The sequence below is a fragment of the Manihot esculenta genome, chromosome 12, assembly GCF_001659605.2.
Source record: "Manihot esculenta cultivar AM560-2 chromosome 12, M.esculenta_v8, whole genome shotgun sequence".
NCBI lineage: Eukaryota > Viridiplantae > Streptophyta > Magnoliopsida > Malpighiales > Euphorbiaceae > Manihot > Manihot esculenta.
In genome coordinates, this window is record NC_035172.2 from 36,040,966 (window position 1) to 36,055,123 (window position 14,158).

The following is a 14,158-nucleotide window of genomic DNA, read 5'->3' on the forward strand; positions in this document are numbered from 1 at the left end:
GATAGAAAGCTAGCTGTAAATATAAATTTTATTTTTGATATTTTAAATAATTAATAATTTTTTTTATATAATTTAATTAATAAATTTTATTGTTATTTTTTTTAATTTTTTTATAATGATATAAGAAATCACTCAACTATTTATCTTTTATTATTATTATTATTATTATTATTATTATTATTATGTAAATTCAGTTTACAAATTATAATTAAATCAAGACAATATAATGTAAATATAGACGTGTTATATAAATTAGTTGTTAAATTATTAGAAAAAGTTCATTGTAAATTGTCTTTTTTGATTGACTTAATTATTAAAAACTCTTCAAATTTTATTTTATTTTATTTTTTAGCCATTTTAATTTTAAATTTTTACTATCATTAAATATAGTTTACTTAACCCAGTAATAAATAGTTAAATAAATAAGTAAATTAACTGAAATTTAAATAAAAAAGCAAAATCATATATTAATTTTAATTAATAAATAAATAATAGGGTGTCGTGCAGTATTCAATTCAAATCGAAAAAAAAAATAAATTGAATTAATTTAAAAATTCAATTTGATTTTTTATTTATTTCGATTCGATTTGATTTTTAATTTCAAAAATTTTGATTATTTTGATTTAGTTTAATTTTAATCAGAAAAAGAATAAAAAAATTAAACTGAACTGATTAGTAATAATAGTATATTATTTTTGATAATATAAAATTATTATATTATAATTAAAGTTGAAATATTTTAATTAAATTTTAAAATGTTAAAAATAAGATATAAAAAATAAAAAATTTAATGAAAAATTTAACTGATTAAATTAAACTGAATCGAATTAAATTGGTTCAGTTCAATTCGATTTAATTTTTATTTAAAATCAATTCGATTTGATTTTTATTTAAAATCAATTCAATTTGATTTTTATTTAAAATCATTTGGATTTGATTTTTATAAATTCAATAGATTATTAACAAGCAAAGTTGATAATTTTATACTTATTTTTTAGAAAATAAACAATTATTTTTAAAATTGATATAAAAATGCTTTTCTTTAGCATAATTAATTTTAATCGGAATTCACTTCACTACAATCAAATTAAAGCTCGTTTATATATATATATATTAAAGCTTGTTAATTAAAAAATATTTATCAATAAATTTTAATTTTTTAATATTAAAATTATATTCAGGTTATAAATTATCGAGTTTGAATTTGAATTAGAATGAAATTATAAGTAAGTTAGTTGAAAAATGCTACTGACAATGAAAAAAGGTTGAATAAGAGTGTGTTGGTGGGTGGTCAAACTTATTAATTGGGCCAGATAGAGACGGTGGAGTTGGGCCTTCTCTATTTGGACGGTGGAAGGCAGGTAGAAAATTGAAAAATTGATAAATACAAGTATAATTTTAAAGAGGAGGATAAATCTGATTATTTACATAAAATTAAATAAATTAAAAAAAATGGAATTTGCCACAAATTAGATTGATTACTAATATAAAAGGAAAAATAAAAAAGAAAATAATTAAAAAAAAAGGATGGGATAGGGAATTTCCAGTGAGATAAAGCATGATCTGCTCAACTACTGCATTAATTAAAATATATCACATAATAAGAAAAATATTTATATATTAATTCCATGAATGTTTTGACAATATGCTTCTATTTATTTTCTCAAGTTTTAATGATTGGACCATATGAGGAATATGTGTCACCTAATTAATAAGGTATTCATTAATAACAACTCTCCTATTTATTTATTTTTAATTTTTAAAATTAATGAATAAATCTAAATATTTATATTTTTTTTAAATTTAAGAAATCAAAAAGTTAAAATTTTTATGCCCTTATGGACTAAATAATATTTTTTTCTTTATTATATAAAGTATTAATAACCAAAATAATTTTTAGTGAATTTCATTTAATAATTTATTTCTAAAAGAATAAATTTAAGGTGTAGATTCAATGTACAATTCATTCTCATCTTATAAATGTGATGTGAGCTCACCACTTTCCATTCTTGCTTCCTTCTTTTTTATGGTTACTATTAAGGATGTATATGTTCAAACTGTACTTGAAAAGGAAATATTTTTGAAAATATATTTATTAAAAGATATAAAATTAAATTTAAAGATTTTATTAAAAGAGATGTATATATATATAATAACCGCTGGATCTCAGGTATTCAAACTGAAGTCCAGTTCTAAAAAAAGAGACGGGTCTGAAATTCATTATTAGAGTTCACTGCGTAAGTTGACCTATCAATACACCGGTAATTAAGACAGATCGAACTGATCAAAGATCCAAACTCGCCAGAAAGAAGCCTAGCTTGTTTGACGTGATAAAGAGCAGGAGAGCAGACCCAGTTATGCAGCGACTCTATCAGCATGAGTGTGAGAGAAAATTAAAAGGCTGCTTGATGATGATGGATAAACAAGTACGCCTGTATGTATGACTCTGTATGACAGAGACATGTGACACTATAGCAGGTGACGATTATGTGTCATTAGAGAGCAAAAGAAAAAATAATAAGAAAGAAAAACGCGATCCATTCAAATTAAGCTTTTTCATACACACAGAAATTTTATTTTCTCTTAATCTCATACCATCAATATATATATAATTATTTAATAACATTTTCCAAAAATTGTTTCTCAAACATTAATATTTATAACTTAAAAAGGCAAGCAATAGAGTAGATGGTAGGAGCAAAAATGGGAACATATTTGACACTGAATGATGAAGATTGTGGCTAAGAATTGCATGAAAGAATACAAGACAAGTCTCCTTGCAATAGATAAGCACTTGTGGGATTATCACTACCTCACAATCTTACTAACCAAAGGTGCATACAACAATTTTTTTTTTTTTTTTTTTTATAAATTCAAACCCAAGATGGGTTTGTTTCTGTTCCAAAAAATAATGACATAAGAGGGAGAGAATTTTTTTTTTTTTTAAAAAAAAAAAGAAAAAGAAAACAAGTCCATGATGTGTTTGTTTTTAACTTATTGTGGGAAATATTGAATTGGGGAAAAATATGAACCAAGAAGTGCCACGCCCATTACATGAAAAGCTTTAAATAATATAAGGTCCATCAAAGTTTGTGCAAAATTTTTGAAGATTGGCATGTATCTTTCTTGTAGGGTCACTCTTTGTTGTACAAATATGACCCCTTTCCTTTTATTTATAGCTCATTATGTCCAGAAAGCTTTAGGCCACTTGTAAGCTGCATTTCTTCATTTTGGGACCCTCTACAACCTTTATGTTGAGGGGAATACCATGTTCCCTTTTTTATATAAAATTTTAATTCAGCCCAATTTATCACTGAAATATTTAGTATTAAATCAATGTGCCATGTTCTGAAATTTAGAAAATCATGTGTTTGTGGGTTTGATTTCTATAAACGGCGCTAATAGATATTTTGAAATTCAGAAAATAAGATTTATAGTGATCGTGTAAATTTGGTTGGAGAAAAAAACGTGTCTTCCCTTTTATCTCTTTTTCTTTTATCTGCTAGTGACGTCTAACCGCTTCTTTGCTACGGTGCTACCTATTTCTGTTATTTAGATTCGTACGTACGAATATGTCAGAACTCCTCTCATGCTAGACAGCCATTTAATTCTCCCGGTGCGCATGCGGACAGCGCTGCGAAGTGATTGGACCAGTTATTCTTTCTCAAATCATATCACCGAATTGGATTATCTTCTATTGGATCTGGACTCATGATTGATTCGGTCCGCCCCACGTATCCGAATTAGGATTTACAGTATTGGATCGGTCTGTTTGAGGATAGCCTAATGGATTTTGAATTTGCATTCTTCTTTAGGGCCCGTTTTATCCCAAATGTAGGAAATCCGTCGATGATAAAATTCTACTTGAATAATTTTAGGACAATCTTGTAATTACAATGGCTTAAACTTGATACTTGAATGGCATTAGTACAACACATAACTATAATAAAGAAGTAAATTAAATAGCATGATGACACAAAAGGTGTTATCATCCAATTACTTTGTCCCATATGATTAAAATTAGGGTTATCTGAAAAGTAAATCAGTTATATTTTAGAAAATCAAGAAGTAGGTAGGTCAAATATATGATCACATGGCCTCACTGATTCTCATTTAAATTAATTTATGAAATTTTAGGATCTTCATATCTTGATGAAACTCTCTAATGATGTTTTAATTATCAAAAATTATAAGCAAGTCAGGTGAAACAAGAGAGCATGTGGGTGGGGTCTAAGATTTTTATTTATTTATTAATTAATTTTAGGAAAAATAAATATTATAATTAAGGGCTCACACAATCCCTAGATTTGGTGAGCCAATGAGAATCAATGCTTAACTGTTGTTTAATACTATAAGAATAAAATTAATAGGTGTCACTATGCTCTGTTGTTTTGCTGCTTGGCCATCCCTTTTCCTTCATAATTTTTTATGATATTTTTATTATTTAATTCAGATTTGAAAAACATTTTCATGTTATTCACTTGAAAATAATAAAGTTTTATTTTTCAATTATTTTACATGAATATAAAACTAATTAATAAAATTACAGAGAAGAAATCAAAATGCACTTTTTGGCTTTAAATGAATGAGATCATTGGAAGATACATTTGAGTATCTTTTCTACAATAAATAAATTAATTTGAGTATCTCCAAAGATGTTATATTTTTCACATTCATTATTTCAATTTTAATTTAACATATATATAATTCAAGCATGAATAAATAATAATATTATTATATGATGGCGGTTGGACTTTCCTTGCCAAGAGTGAGGTCTTACTCTAGAGAAAAATACAGATTTAAAAAGCCCATCAAATCATTTTTAAGAAAATTGACTTAATATCGCATGTCTCAATCCGGATACATAGGATAGATCAGATCAGGGATGGGCAAGTCCAACAGGAGATAGTCTAATTTGGTGATATGACGTGAGGGAAAATAGTAAGTCCAATCACTTTGCGGCTCTATCCGCACGGGAGCCGGCGAAATTAAATGGTCGTTTGGTGTGGAGAGGAGTTTTAACGCATTCGTATCTACAGATCTGAATGACAAAAATATGTGACACTATAGCAGAAAAATGATTAGATGTTACTAGCTTACAGAAAAAATAAATAAAAGGGAAGAGACGTCTTATTCTCCAGACAAATTTACACCCAGCTAAAATTTCTATTTTCTAAATTTTAGAATATCATTATGATTATTATTATTATTCATAGAATTAATATATGATTTTTGAAAAATTGAATTATAAATATGAGATATACATTAATTGTAATATATATGTAAATTTTGGTATAATATTTTCTTAAATTTGACTATTGGGTATTGAATATTGAGTGATTTCAATTGTGGGTAGTCAATATTTTCTTATATAAAATAAATTAAGGAATGGATGATTTGGATTAATTTGGCATGCAAAATCCAATTAAAAAATATGGATTTTCCCATAATTAAGCAAAAAGGTTGATTATTATAATTGCTTACGTCAAAAGAAAATAAGCATGCAAACTTTTGGAATTAAATGAGACCAAATCGAGAGAAGATAGAGAAGGGGTCGTTTGCTCCTATATTAACAACTAGCCTCAGGGACCATTTCCTGCTGTAGAATTCGCCTCTCTCTCTCTCTCTCTCTCTCTCCCTCCCTATATAAGAAACATTCTTAGTCTTCTTTCGCAGAGACTGCCGGCCTCTTCTCTTCAACCCCATCAACTTCAGGTCAGTGATCTTTCTCTGCTCTCACACCCTTCATTTCATCAGAATTCTATGGCTTAAGGGGTTCTTTTGTAAGTTTTTTTGTTTGGTGCATGGGAAAATGAGGGGATTAATATAAAGAAAGATTAAGAGAAAATTTCTTCTACATGATAACTATGGAGTCTCATTCCATGGAAGAAGCAATTGTCACAGTTCTCTTTTTCTCTTCAATAGTAAGGAAAAGTAGCTGAAGCTTTTTTAGGGCTTTAACGCAACAAATAATTGAATAGATAATGTCGTTTTTGATGCCTAAAGTAGGACCTACTCTCAAGCTCAGTGTGTATCCCACTTACTCGACAGCTGGGGGTTTCTTTTTTCCTTTTAATGTTATTTTTAATTATTTTTTGCATTTTTTTTATTACGTATCAAAAAATAATAATCAGAATTTTCAATTTTTTGTTATTTAAAATCTAATATTTTTATAATTTGTGAGTTGAGATCATTTTTTGTGTAGGGAAAATATTGAATCCAATATGTTGAGAATTATTTTTTGATTTTTTATATAAAATATAAAAGCATGTACAATAATGAAGCAGAACTCGTGTGGGTTGCAATCTTTCTTGGTCATTGAAAACCGGCAACAAATGGCTTTGCCAGCACAAACCCCCCCCTTCAAATTATTATTATTATTATTAACTTTCTCCCCTCATTGGTTGAAATTTATTATTTTAAGAGAAAAATTTTTAAATTTTTTGCAATATATAAATCAATAATGTTTCAAATAGATTTTTTTTTGAATTAATTTATTTTATTAAAATACATATTCTGCATTGGATATGTGTTAAATTATTTATTTTCAATACCAAAATGTTTTTTTGCAAAAAAAAAAATCCCCTTCTGAAGGTTACCCAATATTTGCCCAAGATTATGCATGATTTCCCATTTACTGGAATTGGATTGGACTGCAATTTTGGTTGGGGTCCACACAACACAAACCCATCATCACGGATCGTCCCTTCCAAATCAGACGGTTGAAGAAGGGAGAGAAAATTTGGGGGACCACAGATTGTGACCCTAATAAAGAGGTTTCAGAAGCTTCCAAAGATCAAATCATATACCTCCACATCACCTTGTTATACACAAAATCAAATGATATGCTGAAATTTATCCACATTGATAGATAACTGGACCATCACCTATCTTATCATCTCTCTCTCTATCTCACTTCACAATTCAGCTCCTCTGATTCTCTCTCCGAAGCCTCCATCTCCATGTCCTGTCCGTACGGTTCCCCGCTCTAAAAGCTTAAAATTTCACGCTGTCCGTACAATTGTCTAGTAGAAAAATCATATCTTTTCATGTTCTTCCTTCTCATTCTTTATTCTGGGTCTCATTTCATATAGCTGAACAATGCGAGTATTTGAGAAAAATCGCATCTTTCTATGGCTGATGAGTCTCACTCTGATTTCTATGTGATCCTTTTCATTTTTGTTTTCTGAATTCAAGCAATCACGTGAGTTCCTTAGCTACATCACTGAGCAGATACATCACCAGGAAAAGACAAAATCCTCTTTGAGAATAACAACAGAGAATTAAATGATCTCCATTACCCATTTTTCTCATAGAGAAAACTATCTTTATACATGTAAGAAGAAGAAATGGGGATTTGATTCTGTAGAATCGGGGATAGAAACTGAGAGCTTTTACATGATATAGTGAATAGAAACAAACAAAATGAAAAGGGTACTTTTGTAATCAATGATATTGATATCAAGCTGAGTTCATGTGATCAAATGCTCTGAAAAAACTAGATTTTGCTAGTACAAGTGGATGCTCTATTGGATCAAAACTCTTATCAGTAAAAAGAAGAAGTTTTTATCTTTTTATATCAAATGGGCTGATGCTTGCTTGATAGAAGTATTTCACTGAGGGGATTACAAGCCAACAAGAACCCAAAAAAGCCGGAATTATGTTGTCTAAATAGAAAAGAAATGAAACAAAAACAGAAAATCCACAGGAACCCAGAAACAGAAAATGGTGACCAAGTAGCTTCTTTACTTCTCTAAGCTATATTTTAATGCTAAAAATAAAACATTACACTACAAACACAAAGTCCGAGGTTATTATAGGCCTTAGTAAAGTGACTACTGCTGAGTAATCGCTTTCTGCTGCTTTTTTTTTTCTTCTCTCTGGCTATAAGATGATAGTAGCTGTTGTCGTAGTTGTGCCTATTATTACCACTACCACCACTACTCTACTAGTAGTATCACACAGGCTTTTTGATTGGTTCATTTTCTACTTTGTTATGCTGTTGTAAATTTCACAATTAATGCCTTCTTAGAAACTCTCAACAGAAAGCCACACAACCCAAAACTCAACTGCGTAGTCTTATTTAAACGGCTATATTAATGTCCTATTTACTAACTTCTTTTGTTGTTATTTTGGTTTTGTTTTTCTTCGGCTTAAGATTGACTTTCAGCTTTGTATTTGAGTTTCCTCAAGTGGGTTACCAAGATTTTAATTCATTTTCAAATAGTCCAAATGGGTTTTGAATTTTTTCGCAATTTATTACAAGCGTCTGTTTTATTGTCTGCTCAAAGTTTCTTGAATTGGGTGGCTATAGTTTATAGATTCTTCTTGTGGGTGTGTGAATTTTTGGATTTTTGTAATATTATATAATTTTCATTGGATTACTAATCAGTTTCGGGCCTTTCTCTAATCCTTACCAAACTTGCCTAATTTAGTTACCAATATCAATAAATTCGGCTTTTTTACAGAGTCTGGTGGCTGGCTGCTGCAGAATCATCATGGCACACAAACGAGAGCAATACATGCAGTAACAGTTGGCTGGCTGAACCCCAACACTATCTTCTTCTTGAATCCTGGGCCTATTTAGCCGCTCGGGTTTGTCGCTCGTGCGCTTGCAAAAGAAAAAAAATTCTACACCCTCCATCCGCTCATCCTCACGGCCTTCCCCTACACAAAATCCCAGATCTCGAGGACCCTTTTTCACCATTGGTGATTTGACATTTGTTACATTCATTTATTGGTTGAATTTATGTATGCAACTTTCCTTTCTCCGCCATTTTCTCTTATAAGTTGGCAAACTGGGTTCGATGCATAGCACTTGAGGAAGCTTTGGGTTTGATGGGTGGGCTTTGTTTTATATGTGCTCAAAGTTGTGTAAACGCTTCCTCTTGACTTGTTACACAACCCACATTCAAGGGAGAGTCGGTGATACAGTCTTTGATTGTCTTTGCTTTGCATGGAAACCAAGGTACTAGAAGCTTTGGTCTCTGTTTCCTTCATTTGATTATTGTTGTCAATTCCGGATTTTAGGTGGGATTTTTTTAGTATATTTTGTGTTGGCATCTCTATTATTTTGGTGGCTTTCAACATATTTGTCAACTTGTCATTGGTTGTGGTGGAGTTTGGAGTTGGTTCCTAGTACTTGCCCTTACTTTTGAATTGTATATTCAGTTGAGTCTGTAGCTTCCATTAGAATATTTTACACACCATAGAGAGCAAAACTCGGTCCGTGAATTGTGGCCTTGCTGGGTTTATATGAGAGGTTATTAGCACTTGATTTGGCCAACTAGAGGGAGTGTTTTAGGACAATGGTTTTTTATGTGGAATATTGGTGTTAAGTTGTTCAAGACATGCTGAATTCTTTTGAGGGAGAGGATGATTTGTTCTTTGATTCTACGGATTGTTTGTCACTTGAAGAGTCCATTGTAGCAAAAGAGGGCTTGGCGTGTAATAATTCAGAGTATGAAATCTGGTTGAAAGAGCCAAAAAGTGTTGAGGAGAGACGCCAAAGGTTTCTGTGCGGAATGGGTTTGGCTCAGTTGGCCTCTAAGAGAGACGAGATTGTTAGCATAGATAGGATTGTAAATTGCAGTGGAGCTGAATCAAGTTCTTCAGCTTTGTGTACATATGGGGAAGAGACAAATTTGGTTTGTTCTGGTGGGGGAAGAACTTCTGAAGCCAATTCTATGATTGATGAAATGGAGCAAGAACAGTTTGATAATAAAACAAATGAAGCTTTTGAAAATGAGAATTCTGAGTCTCCTTCCTCCATGTTAGAATGTGAGCAGAGTTGTGAAGAAGAATGTAAAAATTCTGATGAGGGAAAGCTGAAAATGAAGAGCTGGTGGAAATTCTTTGTACATAAGAAGAAGCTAATAGAAGATGCATGTGTATCCAAGGTATCAAAGCTGAATTCTGAGGCAACCAAAACAAACAGAATGAAGGTGAAACAGAACAAGAAGAGGTGCATGGAATTTACAGGTGTTTATAAGGGACAAGAGCTTCAAGCTCACAAAGGCATTATTTGGACAATGAAGTTCAGTCCTGATGGCCAGTATCTGGCAACCGGTGGAGAAGATGGGACCGTACGCATTTGGCGAGTTACATCAATGGATGCCTCTCACAAGTCTTTTGCATCTGAAGGCAATTTGAAAGAAAGCAAATACAACTTGGATACTAAAAAGATGAGCCATACATCAGTCATCATTCCTAAGAAGATTTTTCAGATTGAAGAGTCACCAGTGCATGAATATCATGGCCACACCAGTGATGTATTAGACTTGGCATGGTCCAATTCCAATGTGAGTCTTCCAGAAACTATTTTATAAGCTTTACATGATTGTTATATCAATGGATTTTGACTGAGCTGTTAAGCTAAATTGAACATTCTTCATTGCAGTGTCTTCTTTCTTCTTCTGAGGATAAAACTGTTCGCCTATGGCAAGTGGGTTCTGATCATTGTTTGAATGTTTTTCACCATACTAATTATGGTAAATATCAGAAGACCATCCTTCACCATTTTGTTCTGGGATATTATTTCAATGAGAGGAGATTATTAATTGAGCAAACTTTCTGTTTATTTTTCCTCCTGATTGGTTGAAATTGTATCATTTCTTTGAATGGCAACAGTGACATGCATTCAGTTCAATCCAGTTGATGAAAACTATTTCATCAGTGGCTCGATTGATGGAAAAGTTCGAATTTGGGGAGTTTCAGAGAAGAGAGTTGTTGATTGGGTTGATGCTCGAGATGTAACATCTGCTATATGCTATAGGCCAGATGGAAAAGTATGAGTCTGGATCTTACAATTCCTTCTTTGAACTTATTCTACAACATTAATTTTGCCATGTTAAAATTCTAACTGTATCATATCCTTCCATCCATGCAGGGCTTTGTTGTCGGTTCCATTACAGGCACTTGCCGCTTCTATGGAGCATCAGGCAATGATCTTCAGCTTGAAGCTGAGATACATGTTCAAGGCAGAAAAAAAACCTCAGGCAACAGAGTTACTGGCATTCAGGTGATCCTTGAAGGTCTTGTTTTAAAGAAAGTTGAGCTAACCATAGTTTGTTCATTATTAACATCTGGTGTCTACCCATCTTGCAGTTTTCTCAGGAAAGTTCTCAAAGAGTTCTGATCTCTTCTGAAGATTCAAAGCTTCGTATATTTGATGGAGTTGATATTGTTCACAAATATAAAGGTAAAATTTATTTATTTTTACTCAACTCTATACTAGATTTGTTTGTTCTAATCTCAATCACAGTGTTATATTTCTAAAAGGGCAATTTGTAATCTTTTTAATTGGAGTAGTGCTACACATTGCAAAATAAGTTGATCAAAACACAAGTTGGATTTTGATAAACTCATACAAGATGGTGACTGATAGCAAATTACAACCCTTTTAAAACCTCTACTTATATTTGTGTTTTGTTTTTTCTTTTTAATGTGCAACTCTTTAGTAAAACACTGTTCCTTAGATGATTCAAATGAACAAAATACATACGTGAACAAAATACATCTTTTTAATGTGCAACTCTTTAGTAAAATACTGTTCCATTAGATGATTGGAATGAACAAAATACGTATATACATAAATACATACGTGTACACGCGGACTTTACCCATCAAACAACGGATATCAAAACTTTAATGGTAACTTAATAAATACCTAAACTTTAAAAAAACATGAATTTGAAACCATGAATTTGAAAAAATATTTTTAAACACAACTTTAAAAGTATGAATTTAAACATAAATTTAAAAAATTACTTTTAAAGACAACTTTAAAACTATGAATTTGGTAAAATTGTGTCTAAAAGTAATATTTTTTTAAAATTTAGGGATTTATTAGATCATGATTAAAGTTGAGTTATTTGATAGATAAAAATACTAAAATATAGATATGCAAATATGCATTTAGTGTATATTAGATACACAATCTTATCTCTTGGAAACTACTAGTTTTTTCTTTTCTTTTCCTTTTTCCTCCTGGCTTTCAAAAGTATTCTCAATTTCTTGGGCTTTTTCAATATAATTCCTCTTAATTTTTTTTATTCAACATGTTATGATACTATTGAATTGCTGTATGCAACGATTATTCTCTAAAGTTTCTAACCTTTTTGATACACTCTCATACCCTTCTCTTTCTTTTTCCTCCCCTCCCCTCCTTTTCTTTTTCTCGGTTGGAGAAGCTGCATCTCCATAAATTAAGGACTCTTTTCTTTGGGATCATTATTCTTGATATTTCACAATCATCCATGCCAGTCCATTCTATTGAGATCCTCACACCGACCTTTTGGACAATGCACCCTACTCACTTATATAATTCAACACATTCATTGCATCTAACATCTTCCATTTTTCTTTGCAACTAGCCTCCCAGCTGTATCCATTGCTTAGATACAGTATCATTTACCTTTTTGTGCAATGATCTGATTTATATTCTCTATGGTACTATGCACTTGATCAGTACAATGAATCTGAACTCATTTGAATAACTTTGCAAGCTCTTAAAATTATCGCATTCCTATGCATGTCTTGTCAATTCATATAGAATTATTATTCATTATTTAATCATGTGGTGCAATTATACTAAAGCTGTAATTTAATATTATAGGTCTATCAAAGTCAGGAAGTCAAATGTCTGCTACATTTACTTCAAGTGGGAGACATATTATCTCAGTCGGAGAGGACTGTCGAGTTTATGTCTGGAACTATGATGGATTCTGCACCCCATTGTCTAAACACGTAAAATCCGTGAGATCTTGTGAGCATTTCTTCTCCGAAGGTGTCTCAGTTGCAGTACCTTGGTCAGGGATGAGAGCAGAATCGAAAGGCTTAGGTTGTGGTCATCACATTCAGAATATGAAGCAAACTGAAGATGGTGCTTCATGGAGGAGAGATTCAGAACGTTTTTCTCTTGGCAATTGGTTTTTCATGGATGGTCCATGCAGAGGGGCCTCTGCAACTTGGCCTGAAGAGAGACTTCCTTGTTGGGATGTAGCAATTGCAGAAGAGGAATGTCAGCATCAGCACTACGAAGATTTTCAGCAGCAGCAGCAGATGATTAGCACTAATGGCCACCTTGCTCTATCCGATTCGTGGGGACTTGTTATTGTGGCAGCAGGATGTGATGGAACAATCAAGACTTTCCACAACTATGGATTGCCTGTAAGGCTCTAGCTGAGTATTAACCAATCCAATCCGATCCCCGATCAGATCCTGCTGGCCTTGCTAATGAAGGGGAACTTGAGTCACCTTATGATTTATCCAAGGTCATCTACCTTTCGAGCGAGCTAATCAGCAGCCAGCTTAAGAGGCTAGCTCTTCACTGAAGTAACCGAGTTTGTGACAAATTTCCATTCTAGACTCTCTTTAGCTACGCTACCATGGATGAAGCTGAAAGTCTTTGGTAGGAATATGCATGATGAGTCTTTTGACATGGTTTGTAAGTTGGTGTATTTTTTGTTATTCTTTTCATGTCATTAGACTTGTGAAGATTCAGGCTTGCTGTTGAGCCATGGCATTTTTTTTTTCTTCCCTTCTGTGAATTATTTATTCTACATGTATATGATTCCACAAAGAAATATAATATTTATTTTAATTTATACTAACGAGTAAAATATTTTAATTTAATACAAATTAAATTATATATCTTGAAATGATATATTAATTTAAAATTATCTAATTAATACTAATAATAATTTTAAACTTTTTAGTAACTAAAAATTAGACTATACATAAAAATACAATCTGAAAAATATATATATTTCAGTATTTATCAATTATAATGATAAAAATATTATATTTTGTAAAATTTCTTTTGCAGAAAAAATTACACATTTTTATTTATAATAAATATCAATTTATAAAAAAGTTATTTCATGCTTATTATCATTCAAACAAGTAAAAAAGAAATATATATATGTTTTAACTAGTTGATATAGTTATAAGATTTATATGTGCATTTTTATTTCATTTCATTAAATGGATTAAAATTGTCATCATTAAAATTTATTTTCTTAAAAAATTATTTTTTATTTTTATTATAATTAAAAAATAAAAATACTAAAATAAATTTTTATTAATTAATTTGTTTAAAATCATTTTCAACGTTAAAACATAGAAAGTATATTTTGCTTCCAAAATTTTTCCGTGA

The 14,158-nt window shown here is 31.0% G+C and overlaps 1 protein-coding gene across 2 annotated transcripts; it reads left to right on the forward strand.

Moving 5' to 3' along the window:
* Positions 1-5,563: 5,563 nt before the first annotated feature.
* LOC110627782 (WD repeat-containing protein 44) lies at positions 5,564-13,607 on the forward strand. Of its 2 annotated transcripts, XM_021774145.2 has the most exons (7): positions 5,564-5,715; positions 8,469-10,301; positions 10,400-10,490; positions 10,630-10,787; positions 10,889-11,020; positions 11,107-11,200; positions 12,617-13,607. In XM_021774145.2, exons 2-7 carry the CDS (start codon positions 9,351-9,353, stop codon positions 13,180-13,182), a joined length of 1,992 nt encoding a protein of 663 aa, XP_021629837.1. In that variant the 5' UTR covers positions 5,564-5,715; positions 8,469-9,350; the 3' UTR covers positions 13,183-13,607. The 2 variants fall into 2 exon arrangements, with proteins under 2 accessions (XP_021629837.1, XP_021629836.1); XM_021774144.2 differs by lacking the exon at positions 5,564-5,715 and having other exon boundaries at positions 6,651-10,301.
* Positions 13,608-14,158: the final 551 nt, after the last annotated feature.